This window comes from Acipenser ruthenus, chromosome 2 (genome assembly GCF_902713425.1).
Source record: "Acipenser ruthenus chromosome 2, fAciRut3.2 maternal haplotype, whole genome shotgun sequence".
Classification (NCBI taxonomy): Eukaryota; Metazoa; Chordata; class Actinopteri; order Acipenseriformes; family Acipenseridae; genus Acipenser; species Acipenser ruthenus.
Genome location: NC_081190.1, coordinates 13,934,596 through 13,959,617, shown reverse-complemented (window position 1 = coordinate 13,959,617; position 25,022 = coordinate 13,934,596). Strand labels below are relative to the sequence as shown.

Here is a 25,022-nt window from a genome sequence, read left to right as displayed (position 1 = left end):
TATTTTAGTTAAAGGTTCAGGGTGAGAAGATAGTGGCATAATAACCTTCAGTGTAGAAGGTTGTAAAACATAATAGTACCGTATGTACATGGTTATAAAACATAATCGTATGTATAGAAAGTAATTTTAGTTTTCAGAAACATAATTTAAGGTAAAGGGTTGTAGGCATCTGTTTGCTTGACTTTTGGGCCATTTGGTGCAAAAAGTCCCCCCCCCCCCCACACACACACAGACACACAAAAACAACAAACCTGTATTTAAAAACGAGTATGAAATGTATTAAGGATATATTTGTGCACACTTGAAAGATAACATATTGTTTACAGGGCTGTCCTTTGTCAGGCAACAGATACAAAACGTTACTATGAATGTAAAAACAAGTTAGAATTGTCAGTTTCTTTCCTTTTGTAATTCCAGTAAATGTGATGACATGTATGAACCAGTATCTTTAACGTTTTTATGTATTATCTTGTCAGACAGTCACTGTTTTTAAACTGCAAGTTATAATTTCTTTTCATGGTTCTAACTTGGAACTATGCAGCCAGATGTGGTCTTTTATAAGTTTAACCCTATATGGGTATTACTTGTATTGTAACACTTGAATGTATTTGTATTTGCTTGCGATTGTAAGTCGCCCTGGATAAGGGCGTCTGCTAAGAAATAAATAATAATAATAATAATAATAATAATGGGTGTTTAATGATATGTTATATTTAGATTAACGCAATTTCTACTTTTTTTATCCTTTTTTTAACTTTTTAGTAGAAAGCATTCCTCCTTTTATAGACTTTTAAAATACACTGCTTAGGAAATGTTGATTTTTAAAAACCATTGCACTGATAAACACTATTCAGAAAGGAGACACCCACCAATGGAATGTAATTAATGATTTATTGAACTGACAGATCAGCGTGCCTGTAAATGATTTGTTATTTGAGTTTGGCCCATTGGAGCTCGATAGCCACCCCTACACTTGCAAAACTATAATCAACTAAATATAGAGGAAAACTATCCAGCGAGCAGGACAAGTGGCACTTCACCTCACAGAACTAAACCACCCCGCGCTCAGGTAAGGAAAACCCCCTTGTGCACCCACAAGGTGACAGGAGGAAACCTTAGGGAAAACATGGCCAAGGGTATCCCTTCCTCCAGGCCCCAAAAATCAAACCACTGAAATGATCTTTTACAATTAACACTAATATTTTTGCGCAGTTACAGTGTCATTGACGTTTTCGGATACACAGTTCGTAAGCTGCTGAGGCTCATTTCCCTGATGCCTTGATTAAATGTGAAGAACGCTCTGTAATCTGGTGAAGCAGCAGCGTCTATTCTGAAGAAATTTCAAGGGTAGTTGCTGGAAGGAAATCCAGCATGTAGTAAATCAAGCCCGTAGAAGATAATAGGATATAAATATAATATAATTAATCAAGTCCTGGAGACCATTGTTCCCTCTGGGTGAAAAAATAAATAAATACAAAAAAAGAAGGGGATCTTATAGAATCATAGAAAAGCAGAAAAAGGACAACAGTATGTTAAGTGCAATATAATTCAATTATTATCAAAAATAATGAGAAAAAGAAAAAATAAATCTGCCCATATCCACTCGTCTTTTAATAACCAAACAAATGACCAACGACAAGGGCCGTTGATAAAGTTGGTATATACAGTGGTTTGCAGAAGTATTCACCCCCCTGCAAAGTTTTCACATTTTGTTGGCACCTGAGCGTACTCCACGACGCTTTCAAATTAGACTTTACATGTAGAATCTACGCAACAGATTAATCTCAGTTGCAACCCCTTTGCTACTGCAGCCGTAAATCAGCTCAGGTGCAAATGATTTGTTTGAAAGGTCACAAAATTAGTGAAATGGTTTCAGCCTGTGTGTACTAAAAGTGGTTTAACTTGTAGATAATTTCCCTCAGGTATATAAAGACTTTCAAGCTGCAACTCACATAGTGATCCAACAAAGCAACCATGAAGACCAAGGAGCTTTTGAAAGAAGTCAGGGATAAAGTGGTAGAGAGGCACAGAGCAGGAGAACGGTACAAGAAAATTTCAAAGGCGCTGACTATCCCTCTCAGCACAGTGAAGTCCATCATTAAGAAGTGGAAGATGCATCATACTACCCAGATGAGGTCGCCCTCCCAAACTGAGCAGCCGGGCAAGCAGGAAGTTGGTTCTGGATATCACTCTGAAGACAACAATGACCTTGAGAGATCTGCAAAGTTCTGTGTCTGAGATGGGAGTCAGTGTTCACACATCAACAATAAGCCGGTCCCTACACAAAGCTGGCCTGTATGGACGGGTGGCAAGAAAGAAGCCATTACTCAAAAAGTCTCATCTTAAAGAACGTATGGAGCTTGTGAAAAAGCATGTAGATGATACTGCAGACATGTGGAAAAAGGTTTTCGGTCTAAATTCCAAGCGTTACGTCTGGTGCAAGCCCAACACTGCACATCACCCAGTCAACACCATCCCAACTGTCAAGCATGGTGGTGGCAGCATCATGTTATGGGGATGCTTCTCTTCAGCAGGGACTGGGAAACTTGTCAGGATAGAGGGGAGAATGGATGGTGCAAAGTACAGGTGAATCCTTGATGAAAACCTGTTTGAGTCAGCCAAGACTCTGAAACTGGGGAGGAAATTCACATTTCAGCAGGACAATTACCCAAAGCACAAAGCCAAAGCCACACTGGAGTGGTTGAACAAGAAGAGAATTAATATTCTTGAGTGGTCCAGTTAAAGTCCTGACTTGAATCCAATCGAAAATGAATGGCGAGACTTGAAGATTTCAGTCCAACGACGATCCCCAACAAACTTATCAGAACTGGAGACATTTTCCCATGAAGAACGGGCAAACATTTCACCATCCTACTGTGCAAAGCCAGTAGAGACCTATCCAAAAAGACTCATAGCAGTAATTGCTGCAAAAGGTGCTTCTACCAAGTACTGACTTAAGGGGCTGAATACTTATGCAACCAGTAAATTTAATTTTATATATTTTCTTTGCAAGTTTTGCTGACATTTAACCTCCTCCTCATATAACAGTGTTCGGTTTAACCATTACAGCTTTGAATAAAAAAAGGTTCATTTGAAAAACTGTGCATACATTATTTGTAATTCAACAAAATGTGACATTATTGTATTATTGGTAGGGGGTGAATACTTCTGCAAACCACTGTGTATAATATATATATATATATATATATATATATATATATATATATATATATATATATATATATATATATGGTTCGATGATTACGTATTTGATTAAGGGGCGGATTCTCCTTTCAGAAAAACCAAGGGAAATACAACACTATTGTTGTGTGATATACAGTAACAGGTTTATCGTCTTTTGTCATCCTTTATTCTCTATTGTCCTCTACCTGACACTCACAAAAAACTGCTCATCAAGAACTGCATATTTACAGTCTCTTGTACATTTTAATATTGTGGTGAGCACTAGCTGAAAACCCAGGATCTGAATCCTGCTTAGGTCACAAGTGAAATGATTCTGGTTGTCTCAACGTGGTTTTAGTGGGCTGTAGCCTGCCTCATACATCACATGATTGAGTGGTCATTACAGTATTTACTGTACACTGCAATTGCCATTATTTGTACTTTCACCCTTGGAAAAGAGATGCAGATCTCAATGGGTTCTCATCCTGGTTGAACAAACTGCTCTCTCATCTCATAAGTGTGAGAGGCCTGTAGCAGTTCAAGGGGTATTATGGGGAAGCTAACATTGCCATTAGTTATGCTATCCCAGTGAATACATAGAAATCGCTTCAGTCTCCAGTACTAACAATCTAGTACTTTTCATAAATAATTAGAAAAGTCGTTTTTATTGCACAAAGTCCAGCTCTGGATCAACTATTTTGTTTCTATGTATGGTAGTGTGTGTGGACAGAGGTAACATTTACAAAGAAAGGCTTTTTAAATTGGAAAAAAGGCACCTGAAAAATGTAATACATTTAATGGTCTGATGATTTGTCTATACAGTACAGTATGCATATGGAGTATATATTTGAAGTTAGCAATCTAACTTTGTTTATTTCTAAAGAAATGCATGCATTATTTGCCCAGCCACATGCTGGTCCCAAGTCCCGGCTATCACAGTGTGCATCATTGTATAAGCATCTGTTTGTTACAGAAATGGAAATTGCGTGCAGCCTGCAATTGTGTTTCTTTGCAAATGTATTAGAGAGCTGAATCAGTGCCCACTCGGAGGCGTGTAAAAGTGAGGCAGACCCATAATTTTGTTGAACAAGTGCCACAGTTGATATTATAAATAACATCTTTCTAAGCTGTTTTTGGCAGAGTGTGGGGGCAGTCTGAAAGAAAATGTACTAGATGATAAAGCACTTAGTGGAACATGAATCCAGAATCACAGAATTATTCCCCAAATAAAGTACTCTCTTTTAACAAGGTTACACTTATTTTTTGTCCTTCAGCATCCCCTTTCATCTTCACTTAATGGAAGATTGTTTCAAATGTGTTATTTAAATGTGAATTTAATGAGGTGTTATTGTTTGCTCTTGCATTAAGTGATACCAGATATTCCAATTAGTATAGGACAATTGAGCCTCGAGACACACAGTTATGCAGTCCTATCTCTACCAGCAGGTGTCACTGTTAGACTGTGGAAATAGAAGAACAATAAGCTTGAACGTTTGTGAGATATATCACAGCATACACATGAGTGATTGCATCTGCAGGCAATGCAGACATCATCATGAAATATAATACATGTATTATAATGTATACCAACCCTCTGGTTTCCTTTGTTGACTGCTTTGTATAATTCCCTTAGATTTATATTCCAAATCTGTAATATTATCATTTTAGTATGCATTGTACATGTTAAAAAAATAACTTGTAACCCTTATAAAACTTTCAAAGAGTAAAAATGTGCATGGTTCCTGTTAATGAGCTCTGGGTCCTTGAATCCCTTGGCCTTCAGTCTTCAGTGGATTCTAAGGAATCTATTATCCTCTGTTTAACTGTACAGTGCAGTAAGTACAGTATTCAGTTCTTGCAGCTACGATGATAACAAGGGAGTAAATTTTAATACAAAATGCAATGAAAATTAATATAAAACCAAACATAAAAAGCATCGTAATTCAATTATCCATTATTGTTTCAGGCAAATATAACACTAAATAATTGTTTAAGCCCACAAATGCTTAAACTCCTAAAAAATATAGTTATGCCAATAAACAATATTTCTGGGTTCAGTGACCACATTCTGATTACAATAAAAAAAAAAAAAAAAAGACGTTCCACAGCTAGCAACAGTATGACAGCTACTTTCAGGACGCAGTTTTAGGCCTGCAGACAGCAACGGAATGTAGTTAATGGCTTTACCGCATGTCCAGTGAAATACTATGATTATTATAGCGTCATTATTTCTGTTTTCTGAAGAGCAGACGGGAAAGCAATGCCATATTGGTGCAATACGTTTGCATCAACAGCAACAACAACAATAATAATAATAATCTGTTTAGTAATGAGCTACATACATTTACACAAAACATTGCATTATGCAACATTGTATTTAAATACAAAATAGTTATTTCTGGCTATATCCGTAACTCATTTGTCTTTTTGTACAGTAGATCAAGTCATTCTGTGCAGGAGCCTGGAAGTGAAATAAAGGATTATTCAGTATTTAATAATCAAAACTGATTTTCAGTAATCATTATAATTATAAACCTCAAGGGATGATTGAACCCAATCTCAAAGTGAACTAATACTCAAGAGCCAATTACTACACACCATACCAGAGAGAGGCATCTTTACGAGATAGATACTCAGTTATCTTTGTGTTAAAAGAAAATTACAAATAAATGATTTTTTTTGATTTTTTTTTATTTTATGTGTCATACTTCAGATCCCTGAGATAGAATTGAATAACACCTTTGAGCTCTGTTATACAGCTTTTAAAAGTGTATTTGTGTCTGTAGGTGTTTCTGTTCTTGGGTAAAAAAGTGCTGGGGGATATGTGTATTATTTTATGTTTTTAATATATTTTAAAAATTCTGACAAATATTTAAAATATTCATTCCTTTTTTTAATGAGATGGAATTTCTTTTTACACGAAAGTTGTTTCTCAAGAGTAAATTAAAACCAGTAAATTGGGCTTGTTTAACAAGCATGTGCTTCTGTTTTAAATCAGAGATTCACACAGCTCTTATGGAGGATAGCAACGGTTTCCAGTGTGTCTGAGACAGTGAGACTGGTATAAAGAAAGGCATTGATTGATCAGTTAAGAGTCATTGTATGTACTATATATTAATAACATTACCCTTTTTTTGTTTACACATTTTACACACTTACATTTTCGCATACATCTGGAAAAGTGTTATTTAGCTTAAATTATTGGGAGTATCAGATTGGGGGTATATGTGGAAGTGTCTGTCTGTATATACTGTACATCTGTCTGTCTGTACTGTACATCTGTCTGTACTGTACATCTGTCTGTCACACTTATATTTTTAGATGTGAACACCACAAGAAATAATTTCACATACTGTAAAACAGGCATGTTGATCTACTTTACCATGATATTAACACCTTGCTCAACACCGGGAGTCTTGACCTCTCCAATCTCTTCGTCTCAGATATCTCTCTCTCTGACCATTTCTTAATCACTGCTAATATCAATCTTCCTGCTCCTTCCTCCGCTACTGATACTGTTATTTTCTTCCGTTCCAAGAATCTGCTGAATCCTCTGATACTCTCTGGATGTGTCTGTTCATTCCGTCTAACTGGTACTCTCCCGTCTTTGGTTGATAATGTGGTGACCCTCTACAACACCACCCTTACTCAGATCATCAACACCGTTACCCCGCTTACAACCAGAACAGTCAAGAAACACCGCAACTGCCCATGGTACACCCTCGAACTTCGATTGTTTAAGTCTGCCTGTCGCAAGTTTGAGCGCAAGTGGAGGTCGTCTGGACTAACGGTTCACAGAAAAATCTGGACCGACCATCTCAGTAGCTACAGGCGTGGGCTCGCCGCTCACAGGGTGAATTGCTTCTCTGAAATCATAACTACGGGACACGTTAAACTCAATGTTCTCTTTAAGACCATTGACCATGTCCAACATCCAGCCACCGATATATCCATCTCCCGTTCATCTTCCTGTCTTACCTGTCATGATTTCTCCTCTTTCTTTCGGAACAAAATTGACAACATCTGTTCTACGCTCTCCTACCACAAACACAGTTTACTACTTGACCACCTTGACTCGCCTCTGGTTGCCCCTCCTACTCTCTCCTCCTTCTCTCCTCTCTCCATTACTAATGTCTCCGACCTACTGTTTAAATCAACTACTGCCACGTGCCCCTTGGACCCCTGGCCAACTAATCGTATCTGTCTCTGTGCTTCTGATCTTGCTTTTTCCATTATGCACACTTTCAACCTGTTCCTGAATTCAGGCTCAGTTCCTGCTGCCCTCAAGCTTGCCCAAGTTACGCCAGTACTCAAACTCTCCCTTGACCCGGCTGTCTTATCTAATTTCTGTCCTATCTCCAATCTCCCTTTTCTCTTCAAAACTCTCGAAAGGGCTGTAGCCAGTCAGCTGATGAAACATCTCACGGATAACAATCTGCTTGAATCTCTGCAGTCTGGCTTCCGGCCGCATCACAGTACTGAAACTGCTCTGCTCCGGATTGTGAATGATCTGCTTAATGCTGATGCTGCTGCTCCCTCTGTGCTTGTCTTCCTTGACCTCACAGCTGCTTTTGACACCATAGATCATAGCATGCTTCTTGACCACCTTCAGAAGTATGCTGGGATCTCTGGAACCTGTCTCCTGGATGTCCTCTTACTTATCTGGAAGCATGCAGTCTGTTTTCTATGCTGGATGCAGTGGTGTCCCTCAAGGGTCTGTTCTTGGGCCTCTTCTCTTCAACATCTACATGCTTCCCTTGGGTTACCTCATCCGCCAACACAGCCTCATGTTTCACTTCTATGCTGATGACACCCATCTCTACTTAAAACTTGACCCTGGATGTCCCTCTGCCATGGTCCAGCTCTCTTTAGGGAGTAAAGTAAGAAGTATTCTTGCTCCTGGGATATTTTTCTACTTTAAACAATGAATATCTGAATGAATAGCTAAATCTTGAACGAATATACAAATGTATATCTAAATCTTGAACGGATATCCAAGTGGATATCTAAATGTTGAAAAAATATCCAAATGGATATCTAAATCTTGAACAAATATCCAAATGGATATCTAAATGTTGAAGGAATATCAGAACATGAAAATTCCATGGTTGTCCCAGCACTGCTTTATTTTAACAGTATATTTCACAAGTACTTAATACAGTAATATTATAACTTTTATCAGTTTACTGGGGAACTCAAGAAATGTGATTCCAATTTCTGCATCATGTAGATGATTTATTTTGGCCTGTAGCTGCCTTCCCAAATGTAGAATTGTCTGCTTAATTAGGCAGCTAATCACCCGAGAACCTAAGTTCTCCAAGGAAGCTTCTACCAGATTCATATCCTAGTGTTCTTGTGCTTTCACGTGGTGTTTTAAAAATACATACACAGTAGTTATGTGTCACCATTCACCCATGACAGTCTGTATGACATGGCCTACAATGGTAGTAGTTCTACATCAGGGTTGTCAAACTTCATTTATCAATAGAAAAGTTATTTGCTATTTGATTTTCATACCTGAAAAACAAATCACATTAAACGCTACAGACCGATCAATGGAAACCATTCAACGTGGCTTATGTGCACTGTAATAAACTCCTATTGTGATCAAAGCGTCGTATCCCATTGCTTTCACAGTCAACAGGATTTTATCTTATTTGATGGAAGTGTGTCTGATATGTAGAGTGCAAAGGAGTTAATGAATGAGAGGCGTATCAGTGTTGTGAGAGGCCTGATTCTTCCCCCGGCCCTCGTGTGACCTACTTCTTCTAGATTGTAGTTTAAACACTTTGGGGTCTATTCAGTTGCTCGAAACACTGATACAATTTAAAATACAGTATGTATTTGTATGTGTCTGGTTTATTACTTCATCGTGGATATTTAGTGCTGGTGAATGTACTATACACTAGGGAGAGAGCCCTATTTGGATTTCCATCTGCCTCTTTTTAGAATTAATTCACAATTAATTCACACATTTAATTACTTTATTTATTCATGGCAAATGTGTCATCCAATTTGTAATAGTTTTGTAGCTGTAATAATTAAAACTTTGGCTGAAATGGCCAACTTTCAAATGCTACTCTGCATTCTGAAAATCAAAATGTGTGAAAAATAAACTACCTCAGACGTATTGCAAAACAGAAATACCAGCGGTGCTCTCAAATTAAGCTGCTTTTCTAAAAGAAAGGTTGAGGTGGCAAACACGAAATTTTCTGTCTAATGATCCTTTTCCTTATTTGTGTGGTTGCTGCTTTTTACAATGCCCCACTGCCACATGCAATAACTGTGACTCTTCCCTAAGATTCATTATAGTTTGTTTCAATGTTCAACTCTTTTCACTGAGGCATCCTGCTAGTGATTTATTTCTCTGACAGTCCTGCATTCACAAATTGTATATGGCCGTTTATAGGGGTACGTTTCTGTTAAAAGTTACTCTTGTACCTTTTTCTTTTTCCAGAACTGATTAAATCTACAACTAAACTGAATAGCCAGCTAAATGTCAAGGAAGGCTTTTATACAGACTTCATTGTTACTTTTATAATGAGTTTCCACTTGCTTGAAACCAGTGCCTCTGTGTGGATTGCCACTACGCAGCAGTGCTTAATTGTGTACTTCAAGTTCTTTCCACAGATAGTTGTCAAGGTAACTGCAGTTATTGTTGTTCTTTTAAAATCTGCTGTCTATACTTGACATAATCCATCAATGCTACCCAATTTCAATGCTTCTGTAGATCCTTCACTAATCTCTTTTTCAGATTCAGAGAGTATTGTATTGAACTGTTCATTTCCTCTGGTATACCCCCTTTAAGTGTCAGCAATGGACGGTGAGACAGACATGATAACATCTTTTGTCAAAGAAGAAATATCATCTGACAATATTTTATTGATTTAAGTGTTTTTTTTTTTTCAAAACGTGTTTGGTTAAAAAAAACTAAACCTTTTAATCTCTTTGCAGCGTTTCAAAATGTAGTTTGTCTAATGGTGCAGGCATCTTCAGATGGTGATCTGATATTTGGTCCATTGTCAGATTCTTTAAATGTATTAACCCCAGCTGGATAAATATAGTTAAAGAGTGACTATATTTATATGTGCAGTTGATTAGATTATTCAAATATTGTTAATCATATATGGTATAACAGATACATGACCCTGAAATTTGACATAATTTAAACAATGTATTTCTCTTGTAAGATTATAAGTTTGTATTCTTATTTTTTAAAGTTCTGTGTGTAAGTTTCTTTCTCTTTATTTTTAGGTCAATGAGATTTACCATGATGAATCCCTTGGCGCACATATAAACGTAGTGCTGGTGCGAATGATTATGCTTGGGTATGCAAAGGTAAGACCTTTCAAGCAAAAAAAAAATACTGACAATGTAATGTGTGTCATTCATTCTTCTGATACTTTAAGGATTAAAACTGAAAAAAATTACAAATCTCTGAGGGTGTGCTTTAAAAAAAAAAAAAAAAAATCGAATTTACACGTGTACAAAACGTACAAGAACATTGATAAGTAATGTGATACAGATTTTTTAAACATGTACATAAATCCAAATTGAACGATTTGGAAAGGAATCTGTAATAACTGCATATTAAAGTGCTGATGTGTTCATTCTATCAGTCCATTAGCCTAATTGAAAGAGGAAACCCATCAAGGAGCTTGGAGAGTGTCTGCCGCTGGGCATTCTCACAGCAGAAGTCCGATCCAGATCATTCAGAGCACCATGACCATGCTATTTTTCTAACCAGGCAAGATTTTGGACCTGCTGGCATGCAAGGTATAGTAAAATCACAGCAGCTTTCGCACGTATTTTTTGGTTGTGCTTTTTTGTCTTTTCATTCTGCTCTTCTGTCTGTGTCTGGCCTTATGTTTCAGTCTAAATTCATGTAGGATTGAGTTGCAAACTGAAATTATTTGGTGTTTAATGATGTTGTGCAACAGACAATAGTGCACACAAGCAACACCCAAGTTATTACAAACATTAGAAAGCTTAACATGCACTAAATTTTTATAAAGGTATATTTTTCCCCAAGTTGATAATAAATGTAATGTAATTCAGTTGTATGACTGATACATGTGATGAATGTTACAGTATCTGGAGTGAGATAGCAAAAGTGACATTCTCAGAAGTTTGGCCTAATTGAATCCTATTGCATTCTGATAGTTAAGCTTAGGGTGACATTAACTGGAGTGATATTAAGCAAGTTTGACTTTGTTATCTTTATTTATGTTTTAGTTCATATGATTATACTATTAAAACATTTATAATGTAGTTGTTACTAAAAGGCTGTAATGATTAAATTACATATTTAGGGCTTCTGATTTTCGGTTTTAACCAATAAAAACACCCCAGATACAAAAAAAAAAAAAAAATGAAATCGTTGTATAGCCAATAAACACCAGTATTCACGTTGACTTCACTCCTTTCCCATTGAAAAAAATTAAAATCTACTACAAATTTCTATTAGAGACTCTGCTTGCGAGATTTAAAATGAGATTACAATTAGGAACGGAGAAGTGTTTGCAGGATTTAAAGCTATATTAGAGTTATATAGGGAGGATTTAAAACAAAATTGCAAAGTGTGTTGAAATGTAAAAACCACACAAAACCCCAGAAGAATGTGCCCCTGACCGTAAGAAAACAGCACAGGAAAGAAGGTACAACTTAAGTGTGCAAGTACTGTCCAGTTACTATACAAACTGTGACAGATGAAAACGTCCAAGCGTTTGGAAAGTAAAGTACAGTATATAAAAAGCGAAAGACCAGAGAAAAAAACATTTTGGGGTATCACAAAAATAGCTAAACATAAGCACAGAGAAATGAAATTAATTAAAAAAAAAAATGAAAAACAGAAGCCCTACATATAATACATAATACAGTTAATGATCGCCTTCATGGAGAAAGCCCAGCAAATAAGAGGATAAAAACAGATGCACACATTATTGAATCCCATTTGTCCTTTTTTAGGCTATGCGCCTGTAACAGGCATGTGTCATCCTGTGCGGAGCTGTACTCTGAACCATGAAGATGGATTTTCTTCAGCATTTGTTGTGGCTCACGAGACAGGACATGTGTAAGTGTCTTAAACAAATGTCAGACTGCCTTATATAACTTAATGTTCAGCTCACGCATGTAAATGTGACTGCGATTATCAGGATAATGTGAGGTTTTTTTGTCAGCAGCAGCAGTGACACACATAGAATGTGGCTTATATTTCTTCATATATTTCCAGTAATGGATATCAGATATACAGTAAATGGCACTGCACTGTAAACTAAAAAGTAATCAAAAACACTCAACACTGTGAGCTATGTAGTGTTAGATATCACACTGCAACCTGGTAGTATAAGTGATGGAAAGCCAAGGTCAGTTTAAGGTCCTCCACTCATAATTCATTTGATGTGAAATTCCTCCGGACAACCTATTATGTTTCCTGTATTTATTAAGTTCAGAACACTGGTCCCCAGGATAACTATTTAGAGCTTTCATTCACAACAGGTATTTATCATAATACCTGTTGTGATGAATTGTTAAGCATTGAATTGTTTGAAACAAAGGTAGTTTATTTACAGTAATGTCAGGAGTGCCTGGGGTTACTATGGGTTACATTCATCTTCCAAGTCGTTTACAGTAACCTCATTTTAGTATAAATAGAACTAAGATGATACTATTTGTTTGTTTTATTTAGGGAATGTTTTTTTTTTGGTTTGTTGAACAGTTTTTGGATGATGACCTGCGCATAGTAATGTACCTTGTGCATTAGATTTCAATTTTATTTTTGACGATATTTGTATGGAATCAGCGCAACAGGCAACACATATTAATTAAGTCATTCCATATGGACTGGGAACAGGGTCTTAGCTTCATTATCATGTCACTGCACACCACATTTGGGATAACTGAACACTTGTTTATGATTTGATATGCAATGTTCCCTAAAGCATTTGTCTAAAATCTCTGCATGCTGAAATAGCTCACTGACAAAGGGGAAAATTGCACAGAAATAAGAGAGTTAAACGGAAAGATGTGCTTCTTTGCAGTGTGTTTATTGCTGTTGACTTCATTGGTGTTTCAGACTCGGAATGGAGCATGATGGCCAAGGCAATCGCTGTGGTGATGAAACAGCAATGGGCAGTGTTATGGCTCCTTTAGTTCAGGCTGCATTTCACCGCTACCACTGGTCTCGGTGTAGTGGCCAAGAACTCAAGCGATATATTAAGTAGGTTTTGTTTTACTTCTATATTTTGTTTTATAGCATCCCATACTTGTATAACACATTTTATATAGGACTCACATGTCGGCTTTGTTGATTTTACTTAGTATAGATAGCATGCACAGATTTATAATAAAATACTATCCGACTAATATTATCTGAAACATTTTTTAATCTCTCCAATAGCTCGTATGACTGTCTTTTGGATGACCCCTTTGAGCATGATTGGCCCAAACTTCCAGAACTGCCAGGAATTAATTATTCAATGGATGAACAATGTCGTTTTGACTTTGGAGTTGGATACAAGATGTGCACAGCAGTATGTTTGTTTGTTTGTTTGTTTGTTTATGTATTTATTTATCAAGAATATACTCAGAATACGAGTTTATATAATATATAGACCTACATTATATAGCATAACATGTTGCCCACCCAACGGAATATAACAATATGCTCTGGTTATTAAAATTGAAGCTAGGCAGTGTCTTCTCGTTACAAAAGTGCACAATTTACATTTTTCGTTATACATGCTGCACAGAGCTGCATTTTATGTCTGAAGTTTCATTACAGTTATCGCAATACTGTTTAAATTGGCATGGTGCATTAAGCTTGGGGACAAACTGAACAGACTCATTCGTTAGCATTCTTTATTCATTCATGATACGTCACTTCAGTTCCAATCAGCCAAACCTAATAACACAAAACATTTTTCTTGGTTCATGAATATTTCTTACTGATTTTCTTAAATAATTAAAGAATAATTAATCAGTATCACGTGGAACGTCCCATGTTAGCCTTTTTACATTTTTAATAGATCAAGTGATGAAAGAGGGTGCAGTTTGTCATAGTGACATGTATTCTTGGCCTTAGACTTAGTGGGGAATTTAACTTGACTGAAATATTGTGTTACAGGGTTAAAATATATATATATAAAATAAAATATATATAAAATAAAAAATGTTATGTTTTAGTTTCGGACATTTGACCCATGCAAGCAACTTTGGTGTAGCCACCCTGACAACCCTTACTTCTGCAAAACCAAGAAGGGGCCTCCACTAGATGGAACAGAGTGTGCACCAGGAAAAGTAAGTTTTATATTCACTGGGCCTCCCTCCACAAGTACTGTATATACATACCACTCATCAAAACAAATGCCTGCTGTATTGACTGCTGTGTTTTTAATACACAGTGGTGCTATAAGGGTCACTGCATGTGGAAGAACGCCAACCAGCTGAAACAGGACGGTAGCTGGGGATCCTGGGCAAAGTTTGGTTCCTGTTCACGAACCTGTGGAACTGGTGTTCGGTTTAGAACTCGTCAGTGCAACAACCCCACGTAAGTTGACAGCTCTGAAAGCCATTTATATACACATTTACATGCTTGATCCAGTGTCGCTTTTTTAGTGCTTCAAATGTACTGATATGTTCCCCATATCAGTACATTTGAACTGTGAATGACTAAAAAGCACCTGTGCCATGCAGCTTTTTCAAACAAACTCATATTAAGTTCTCGACTACCTGTTATGTCCACTCTTTGTCATTCTGCTGTTGAAAAACCATGCTGTCTGTCTCCAGGGACTGCCTAACTTGCAATTTGTTTTAAGTGGGTATTGTAGATACAAAAAACTTGAATACAATGTATAAGCCTAGTGTTTCAGGATAATTTTGGTACGGCTATATAAAATGAGCTTTAATGTGTAGTAGTGTGCAACAACACAAATGTTTCGTCCATTGCAAAATAATAAACTCAATTCTTTTACATGCCAGGCCTTCAAATGGAGGTCAGGATTGCCCTGGTATAAACTATGAATACCAGCTGTGTAACACAGATGAATGTCCAAAGCAGTTTGAAGACTTCAGAGCACAGCAGTGTCAGCAGCGCAATTCGTACTTCGAGTTCCAGAGTGCAAAGCATCATTGGCTCCCCCATGAACATCCAGACTGTAAGTCAAAACATGTTACTTTTTAATTATTATTACATGTACAGTAAGGGTAGAATCTTTTGCATTTTTGAATGTGTGCAGCTTTGCTTTCATTGGTGACTCATTGACGGCGTTTTCATGCACAAGTCATGACAGTTTTCCTCACGACCTGTTTGCCGTACTTTTTCAGGAAACGCGTTGCTATGCAGTTCTGATTTAGGAAAAAAAAATCGGCCGCGCCAATGCAGATTACTCCGTTCATAGTCATTTAGGGGAGGGGATATGTAAATGTCTGTGTCTGCTTATTAAGTAGAAAAAGAATGACTCTGAATATCGTGAGGAGAGCTTCATGCGTTGCCATGAAGATAAAAACATTTAACAAGAAAAATGAATTCACGTGTTGCCGGGCACATTCTGAATTACACCACGCATTAGCTACTTGTTTGTCTGGTTATCTTTCCAACACACACACAAACACACACACACACGGACGCACGCACACACCAAATGATATAAAATATATTTTCTACAAGTTTTACTACTTAGAATTTATATTTGTCTGTGTGTTTGTGGAACATCTAAAAGTTATATTTCATTAACACTAGAACCGCCTTTTACAATACATGTTTTTATTTTGAATATAACCTACAATATTCAATTTTTAGATATATAACACCCTGTTTATAGCTAAAACGATGTAGAGAGATGGAGCTCATATTTATCCTTTACCGCATTTCGTGTTTGGACCCATCTCTTTTCTTGCATGTGATTTGATGTAAAACATATTTTGTAATACTATTTAAAAGCATTTAAATTACATTATCTTCAGCAATACAGCTTAGTTATAAGGTGTAAAGGGTGTACCACAGGGTTACTACTGAGGACCAGTTGCAGTATCTTAACACTTTCCCAGATGTGTTATATCTTTAATAACCTATTTTTTAGATATATACAGGTATGTTCAACTGCTCTTAAAACACATGTACATTATTGTTAACCATATGGAGTAAGATCTGTATTTACAGAATATCTCGTTAAACAGCCACTGCTAAGCTCTGTGGTTTCAGGAGAGTTTGATAACAAAACAAAAATGATTGGAGTAGTTTTTGGTGTCTCAACTGAACCCGTTTTGTCTTTCACAGCCATTAAAAGGTGCCATCTTTACTGCCAATCAAAGGAAACAGGAGATGTGGCCTATATGAAACAGTTAGTCCATGATGGAACACGTTGTTCTTACAAGGATCCCTACAGCATCTGTGTGCGTGGTGAATGCGTGGTGAGTGAACAAGCTCACATTAACAATTTCACAAGCTGAAAAAACAATACTGAAAATGCTACTACTCAAATTGACACTGTTACAGACAATACTTATCAATGCGTACTTAAAAAAAGAATGTCATTGTTTTCTACTTAAATGTTAAGACATATCCTAGATGTAATTGTAAAATGTATTAAACAGACAGAACTGCTGCTGTGAAAAGTAATAACATCAGAATAAAAAGAAAAAAAAAATGTAGAGATGAGTCAGTGGAAACTTGCAGCCTGACATGTTGTCGGTATGGAGACCTGCAGGTTAGCCGCGCAAACTTTAGAATGAAAGACAAATTTATAAAACTGCCAATTACGATTTGAAATGCATTAAAATGAAACACTGTCCTCTTGCTTTATTTGAAACCCTAAATCACTGGCAGTTTGCTTTCTCCAATTCCTTCTTGTTGAGCTCCAGTCTATTATGCTCTCCACCTCTCTACTGTATCCACAGGGAGGCTGTTTACGTCTTAATTTATAAATGTGTATATATATCTTGAACTGCTTTTCCAATTAGGTTTGCCAAAGATATTCTAGCACAAGTTATTGAAAGTATTAGAATCTGGGGCTATGGAGTTGGCCTTTTATTTGTCCTTTTGTCTGTCTTACAGTTTTACATATATCTAGAGAACATTCTATACAATTGTAATGAAACTTGGTACAACTTAGCACAAGTTATTGAGCATTTCAGAAGCCTTCAGCCTTTGCCAATATATTCCCTCAACTCCAGTCCATATTTGTATAATATTGCCTAAAAGCAATCTTGTAATGTTTTTACATTTTCACCTTTTCAAACCGAATAAATGATCACTGAAGCAATCATATTGAAGAGGAACTTGTTTAAAGAGGCTGTAATTTAAGAATTAAGAAGGCGAATGTAAACCTTGCAATAAAGGCATTAACATGTATGTTGCTAGAATAACTGTACCTTAGATGGTGTGCTTGTCTAAATGAGAAGTTTTAAAGATCCTTTGTACATGTATAGATTGAATACATCTCCGCCCTGAAGAAGTTGTTCCCAAATGTGCATACAGACCATAGTGAGCTTATTTCTCCTAGACTGCAAATCCCTGTTGTATCCTTCTGTTCTCGTTCCACAGAAAGTAGGTTGTGACAGAGAGATTGGGTCAAACAAAGTTGAAGATAAGTGTGGAGTTTGTGGAGGGGATAACTCGCACTGCAGAACTGTTAAAGGAACTTTTACCAGAACGCCAAAGAAACCTGGTAAGGATGTTAACTGCTATTCACTGCTCTGAATGGAAACCATTTTTAGTTCATTGTCATTATTCATACAAGATAACTGGCAGCGAAAACTGATATATATGTGAACAATCCTCCAAAGCAAAAAAAAGCCCACAATATCTAAAAATCTGTAAAACCTTTTGAATCAAGTTCTCTCAGAAACACACATGAAATATAAACAAAGCAGGAGTACAAACAACCTATCAAGCAAATCACCTTCTCTGATGCTTTGGATTTCAATGTTTAAAAATGAAAATAACAGCACTGGAACACAAGATCAAACTCCGATTAAATCGGCTAAAGATCCGTTATCAGTGCAATATGTAAAATAATAACTTTCTCATTCAGTTTTAGTTATTGATGCAAGTATTGCTGAAATGTTTGTCACATATAATTATTTTATAAATTATTGCCGTTATATACCAAATATGCTGTTATTAATACTAATATGACATACATGTTTTGTTACCACCACCATGATTATTACTTACTAAGCAGAAGGTAATGTTTTGCGACTCCCTTGTTTCAGTTGCGCACTGGTAATTACTGAAGACATTACCATTCAATTAATGTACAGGTTATATCTGATGCCCGTCTCCTATATCTGATGCCCGTCTCTGTCTACTAAATGTTGTGACTAAATGACCAGGTGGAACCCACAATTCATTTATTCTTCAAAACAGCAGTGTGGGCACTCGCCTAGAAAACAGAGCACTGACAGACAGCTACATTTACCATGTATGGCTATGTGTTTTAAATGCAAATACATACAACTTTCGTGATATTGAGATTTATGAATACCTATTACTTAGAAATGTGGATTTAATTATGTGTGTGACAATTCCAAACTTCATACATACAAACAAATCATTTATTCACGCACGAATGATAAATATAGGCCCAGGTATTTTTAAGACATGATTCAAGCAACGCTGTCAAGACAATGAGAGCATTTTGTCTATAGGTATGCTCTTGATGAGATTACTGCATCAATGTGGGTTTACAAATTAGTGCAAGATCCAAGCAGATATATCTGTTAAAGGATATTTAAGGCCAGGATACAGTAAAAGTCCCAGGAGATGAGGACTGCAGTTTAAATAAACCAATTTTATGTAAATGAGGTGACTTCTGTTTGTGTCTTGTGTGTCAGTTGTGTATGCATAAGGAAGGTGGTCTTCACCCCTCCCTTGGGTGTTGAATGGGGTTATAAATCAATTGTAAATGTAGAAGTTACAGAATCTATTATAGTCAGAAAGTTACAACTTGCAGGACAAATACACTTACTTTAGTAATATGTCTGCAATTATCTTTTTTTGGCTGTTTATTTTCTTTAAAAATATATATATATATAAATATTAATGAATCCTCTTTTTAACAGGAAAGCAATTAAGCAAGAGATGCCAAAAAGAAATCCATTTGTTGGAAAACAAAACCTGCAAGTATCCAGTATTATCTAACCAACTTTTGTTCCCAATTAAAATGACATTCTTTTTCATTGACTATACATCATGTTAATACTTTTGCAAGTTTGTCCAGATTTGCTTAGTCATTGTAATCAGATGACATATTGTTTCATAGGATATGTAAAAATGTATTGCAAACACAAAGCAAATTCACAAATGTACAGGTGTGGAAGGGTGGGAAAATTTACTGACACAGGAGACAGAAATTCTTTTGAAACACAGCTGAGGTGCATTGATTTATTTGGTACAGTAGATGGCGCTGTTATGCTGCGGTCCCAAATACCGACAACGGTAAATGGGGTGGCACGCAGTGATTACCAGCAATAGTATATTGTGTTTCACAGTCCCGATTGCACTCGCAGGTGCTGAAAATAATAACCCAAAACCAGAAGGCGAAAACAAAAAGGGAAAATAAAACACAGTAACAAAACTACAAATAAAAGGTACTGCTCCTTGCAGCGTCCCACAACCTCCGCTCTCCGGTACGGCTCGGGTTTCAGAGATACTCTGTTGATCCCTCACTAACACTCGGGTTGCCCAATATTCCCCAGCTAAACTGACCAAGCCCCAATCGGGTATGTAATAAAATAATAAGTATCGGCTGTCTTTCACAGCCGGGCTTGCTTGCCCCTCTCTCTTTCTCCAGACGCTGACGTTCTTGTTATGGTCTGCCATCCAAGTTTTCAAACATCGCTCCCGCTGTCGTTCTTCCTAGATGGGTGGGCGAGGGATCAACAGAGTGTTATTTTTATAGGCCAACTGACCCCTCCAAGACCCGCATCCCAACTACTCAGAGAGAGGGAGAGACAACACACCCTCTCCCAGCCTCCCCATGCCACTGCCATTATTGACAGGCAGATCCTCCAGGGCTGCTGCCCTCTTCCTACAAAATCATGCATGCGCCAGACAGCCAGCACAGACCTCACCCTGTCACAAAAGGGAAAAATATTTAAATAGATAATGACATAACTTATTTTAAAAATACTTCCTCTCATTTTATATTAACAGCCATGGCAGGAGATTTAATTTAGTTGTTTATATACCAGTATGCAAATGCTATTTTCTTAATTAATTTCTTTTTGTGAATAAGGCACATATTTTTTTTAACTCAATTGCAACATAACTTGAATATTTTACTTTTCTGTGATGTAAAAAGCAAAAGAAATTAAGCGAATATATATATATATATATATATATATATATATATATATATATATATATATATACACACACACACACACACACACACAGTGGTTTGCAGAAGTATTCACCCCTCTGCAAAGTTTTCACCTTTTTTTGGCACCTGAGCATACTCCAAGACGCTTTCAAATTAGACTTTACGTGTAGAATCTACACAAACTACTCCACATTGATAGTTAAAAATAAGAAAGATCTAAAGAGAAAAATAGATTAATCTCAGTTGCATAAGTGTTCAACCCATTTGCTACTGCAGCCCTAAATCAGCTCAGGTGAAAATGATTTGTTTGAAAGGTCACAAAATTTGTGAAATGGTTTCAGCCTGTGTATACTCAAAGTGATTTAACTTGTAGATAATTTCCCACAGGTATATAAAAACTTTCAAGCTGCAACTCACATAGTGATCCAACAAAGCAACCATGATGACCAAGGAGCTTTCGAAACAAGTCAGGGATAAAGTGGTAGAGAGGCACAGAGCATGAGAAGGGTACAAGAAAATTTCAAAGGTGCTGATTATCCCTCTCAGCACAGTGAAGTCCATCATTAAGAAGTGGAAGACGCATCATACCACCCAGACACTACCCAGATCAGGTTGCCCTCCCAAACTGAGCAGCCGGGCAAGCAGGGAACTGGTTCGGGGTGTCACTCTGAAGCCAACAATGGACTTGCAAAGTTTTGTGTCTGAGATGGGAGTCAGTGTTCACACATCAACAATAAGCCAGTCCCTACACAAAGCTGGCCTGTACGGACGTCTGGCAAGAAAGAAGCCATTACTCAAAAAGCCTCATCACGAGACAAAAATTGAACTTTTTGGTCTAAATTCCAAGCGTTACGTTTGGCGTAAGCCCAACACTGCACATCACCCAGTCAACACCGTCCCAACTGTCAAGCATTGTGGTGGCAGCATCATGTTATGGGGATGCTTCTCTTCAGCAGGGGCTGGTAAGCTTGTCAGAGGGTGGAATGGATGGTGCAAAGTACAGGCAAATCCTTGAGGAAAACCTGTTTGAGTCAGCCAAGACTCTGAAACTGAGGAGGAAATTCACATTTCAGCAGGACAATGACCCGAAGCACAAAGCCAAAGCCATACAGGAGTGGTTGAACAAGAAGAGAATTAGTTCTTGAGTGGTCCAGTCAAAGTCCTGACTTGAATCCAATCAAAAATGAATGGCGAGACTTGAAGATTGCAGTCCATCGACAATCCCCAACAAACTTATCAGAACTGGAGCAATTTTCCCGTGAAGAATGGGCAAAAGTTTCACCATCCTACTGTGCAAAGCTAGTAGAGACCTAGCCAAAAAGACTCAAAACAGTAATTTCTGCAAAAGGTGCTTCTACCAAGTGCTGACTTAAGGGGCTGAATACTTATGCAACCAGTAAATTTAATTTTGTACATTTTCTTTGCAAGTTTTGCTGACATTTAACCTCCTCCTCATATAACAGAAAAACTGTGCATACATTATTTATAATTCAACAAAATGTGACATTATTGGTAGAGGGTGAATACTTCTGCAAACCACTGTATATAAATATATATATAAAACAACAATTTAATAGTCAATGAAAAAGAATTCATTATCCAAAACTAACAAACCAATTTTAATTTAAGGGAAGACGAGAGGCGCATTCTTATTACCTAAAGGAGCACGCAATGTGCATCTCATTGAAACAAAGGATTCTAAAAATACACTTGGTAAGTCATATCAATTTGCAGAAGAAAGGGCATCCTTAGTGTAGAGAAGGCTATTTTGCAGCAATGTAGAGTTTACTTATCAGCTTTACAAACTGGGCAAAAGATTCACTGTTTATTTCAATCCAATTTGTGATCTGTGTACTGAAATACACACGTTTACTGGCTTATTGGCAAAAGCTTTTTTGTACAATCTGTATGTTTTAATTATTTTTTTTTTAAGGATTTATATATTCAACAGATGCTGTATTTAAAAGTTATTCAGATAGTAAATCAAAGCCAAATAATAATAAAGAAGTAGCAACAAAAAAAAAAAACACACAGAGATCAAAAAGCTGAGAGGAAGCCCTAGGGGTTTCATTTACTTCTTTTTCAACGAATATCCCACTGTTGCCAGGTTTGTAACGTTACCGTTAACTACTAAAGTTTGTTTTAATTAGAAATATATCACCAGCATTTCTATAGTCTGGTGCTTATATTAAAGTACAAAGGCATAGGGATAACACTATTCTAATTGTATACAACTAGCAAGAAACCAATCATTTGCAGGAGTAGTTACGTTATTATTCTGGTGGTGTCTTGCTAGTTCTATACTAGTAAAATAATTGTATTTCTCTCTGAAAGTGTGTTTTTTCACTTGCTTCAAAATAGGACCCTCTAAGTTAAAATAAGACAGTGAATCTTTTGCCCAAAGAGCATAGCTGAAATCTTTTTTTCAGGCATGCATAACATTGCATAAGGTATAGTAGTGTGTCTTCAACCAGTAGCATTTAGTGTAAACTGCCTTCATAGTAATGGGATGTCCGCTTCTGCAAGAAAAGTTAGCGTTCATAGCTCTACTAACCACTGCTTTGTCTTTTTTAATATTTTCTTTCATCACTGATCAAAACACATGCAAAGGTTACCTTAAGATGTTTGACATCCCACCTGGTGCCAGACATGTGTTCATCCAAGAAGACGAGGCTTCTCCTCACATTCTTGGTAAGTGGCTTCTAACATTAGAATGTGCAGTCCTGCAGATTTAAAAGGTGTTTGCAGTTTATGTCTAAATTGAGTGCATTTTACACACTATATGGATTGACAACATCAAAACTCCTTATACACCTAAAATACAGTAGCTTGGTCGAAAAGAAACATTAGCTGGATGCAACCTCGTGGACATAACATCAATTTTTTTTAAGCAAAATATTAGTTTCTACATTTAAAACTTCTGATGGCACAGTTTTAAAACAATTCCATTTAAATGATAATACTGTGTACAGTTCTTTACTCTCGTGATTACCTGTCAGGAAAAAAAAATGGGATTACTTTTTTGTGGAGGATTAATGCTGCGGGAATAAACTTCAGAACTGATGGGACCATTTCAAATGTATGTGTAATTCAATAATAATACAGATTTAGTTATTTTTAATTTCTGCTCGGTAGATGAAATATCCAACCCCCATTTACAAACCATTGCACAGTAAGTTAGCTGCATTATAAAGTCAATTGCCAGACAAAGAGGTCATTATTTCCAACATCTGTTGAAGAAGAACCTTTTTGCAACCCAGCAGATGATGGTCAAGACAAAGCAGCTGGATTCATGTTTGAGAAAAACACTCGTGCAATGGCTACAGATCAGTATCATTTACATCAGAGAATCGTCTGAGCAACTAAATTAAAATCCAAGATTAACAGCCAAGGACTTTAAAGAAAGATTTACAAACATCAGACAGTCAGCTGAACACAGCTGATCTGTATGCGCATAGATCTGACTGCAAATCACTTTTAAAGAAAATTAATATTTGCCAAGAAATATGAACAGGAATCTGAAGCATTACACCGTGTAACAATTTTTTTTTTTTTTTTTGTTCCTGGGTAGTAAGTGTTATTTCCTAATTGCTTATGCTTCAAAAGTATAGAAAATGGCTATTATTCCCCACAAACTTTGCTTTTGTGACCAGGACAGTGATATTTTGAAATTTACCTATTTTCCAGAACATTCCAGATAGATTCAGTGCTGAGTAAACTTGGAGTAACTTCTAGAACTTTCCAGTAATATAAATAGTAGTATAAATACAGGGGCCTTAAGCCCACCAGTTCAGTTTAGTTCCAGCTGCCAAAGTGGATACATATCTGCATTTTTCTGAAATGGCATCAAGAGGCTGCAAGCATCCGGCAGACGCATTTTGCTATGTCTGCGGCCAATTTATCAAGACAAGAGCGAAAAAGTACTCCGTGGAAGCATCTGCTAAGATGTGTGAGGCCTACAAGGCATATTTCGGCATGCCTGTCGGGGATCAAGACAAACCCTGGGCACCTCATTTCACCTGCAAGCATTGCAAAAAAACTCTGGAAGGTAAGATGGACAATTGTTGCTCGGAATTTTATGTTATAAAATTTGTTAAAATTTTTAAAATTGTAAAAGTTTTTAATTTTAAAATGTTTTACAATTTTCAATGTTATTGAAAAAATATATATGAAAAATGTTGTGAGAATCTCTTACACATTAGTCATGGGTGAAATAAATGTATTTTTGTAGGATGGTACAGAGGGGAAAAGAGAGCCATGAAGTTCGCTATCCCAAGAATTTGGCGGGAACCCACTGACCACTCAAGCAACTGCTACTTCTGCATGGTGGACCCTTCCAAACGTCGGACTGGCAAGAATGCACCTGCTATCACGTATCCGGACCTTCCTTCATCCATCGCCCCGGTACCCACTCCTCCGGAGAGAGAGCAACCGTCTTTAGAAGAGAGCAGCAAGTCAGAGAGCGAGGAAGACGTTGTAGATCCAGATGACAATTTCAGAGGTGGAGCTGAGGAG

The 25,022-nt window shown here is 36.9% G+C and overlaps 1 protein-coding gene across 4 annotated transcripts in view; it reads left to right on the top strand.

Annotated features, from left to right (window-relative positions):
* The window catches only part of LOC117403920 (A disintegrin and metalloproteinase with thrombospondin motifs 3-like), a 92,911-nt gene that overhangs the window by 47,175 nt on the left and 20,714 nt on the right, over nucleotides 1-25,022 (top strand). Inside the window, exons 6-18 of one of the 4 annotated variants that reach the window (XM_034902489.2) lie at nucleotides 10,438-10,521; nucleotides 10,803-10,959; nucleotides 12,151-12,256; nucleotides 13,259-13,402; nucleotides 13,583-13,715; nucleotides 14,368-14,481; nucleotides 14,586-14,731; nucleotides 15,163-15,338; nucleotides 16,460-16,593; nucleotides 17,726-17,849; nucleotides 19,246-19,302; nucleotides 22,137-22,220; nucleotides 23,118-23,198. In XM_034902489.2, the coding sequence (XP_034758380.1) occupies nucleotides 10,438-10,521; nucleotides 10,803-10,959; nucleotides 12,151-12,256; nucleotides 13,259-13,402; nucleotides 13,583-13,715; nucleotides 14,368-14,481; nucleotides 14,586-14,731; nucleotides 15,163-15,338; nucleotides 16,460-16,593; nucleotides 17,726-17,849; nucleotides 19,246-19,302; nucleotides 22,137-22,220; nucleotides 23,118-23,198 (1,540 nt within the window). The remainder of the gene's footprint in view (nucleotides 1-10,437; nucleotides 10,522-10,802; nucleotides 10,960-12,150; nucleotides 12,257-13,258; nucleotides 13,403-13,582; nucleotides 13,716-14,367; nucleotides 14,482-14,585; nucleotides 14,732-15,162; nucleotides 15,339-16,459; nucleotides 16,594-17,725; nucleotides 17,850-19,245; nucleotides 19,303-22,136; nucleotides 22,221-23,117; nucleotides 23,199-25,022) is intronic. The other 3 variants (XM_034902497.2, XM_034902491.2, XM_034902502.2) reach the window with 3 other exon arrangements.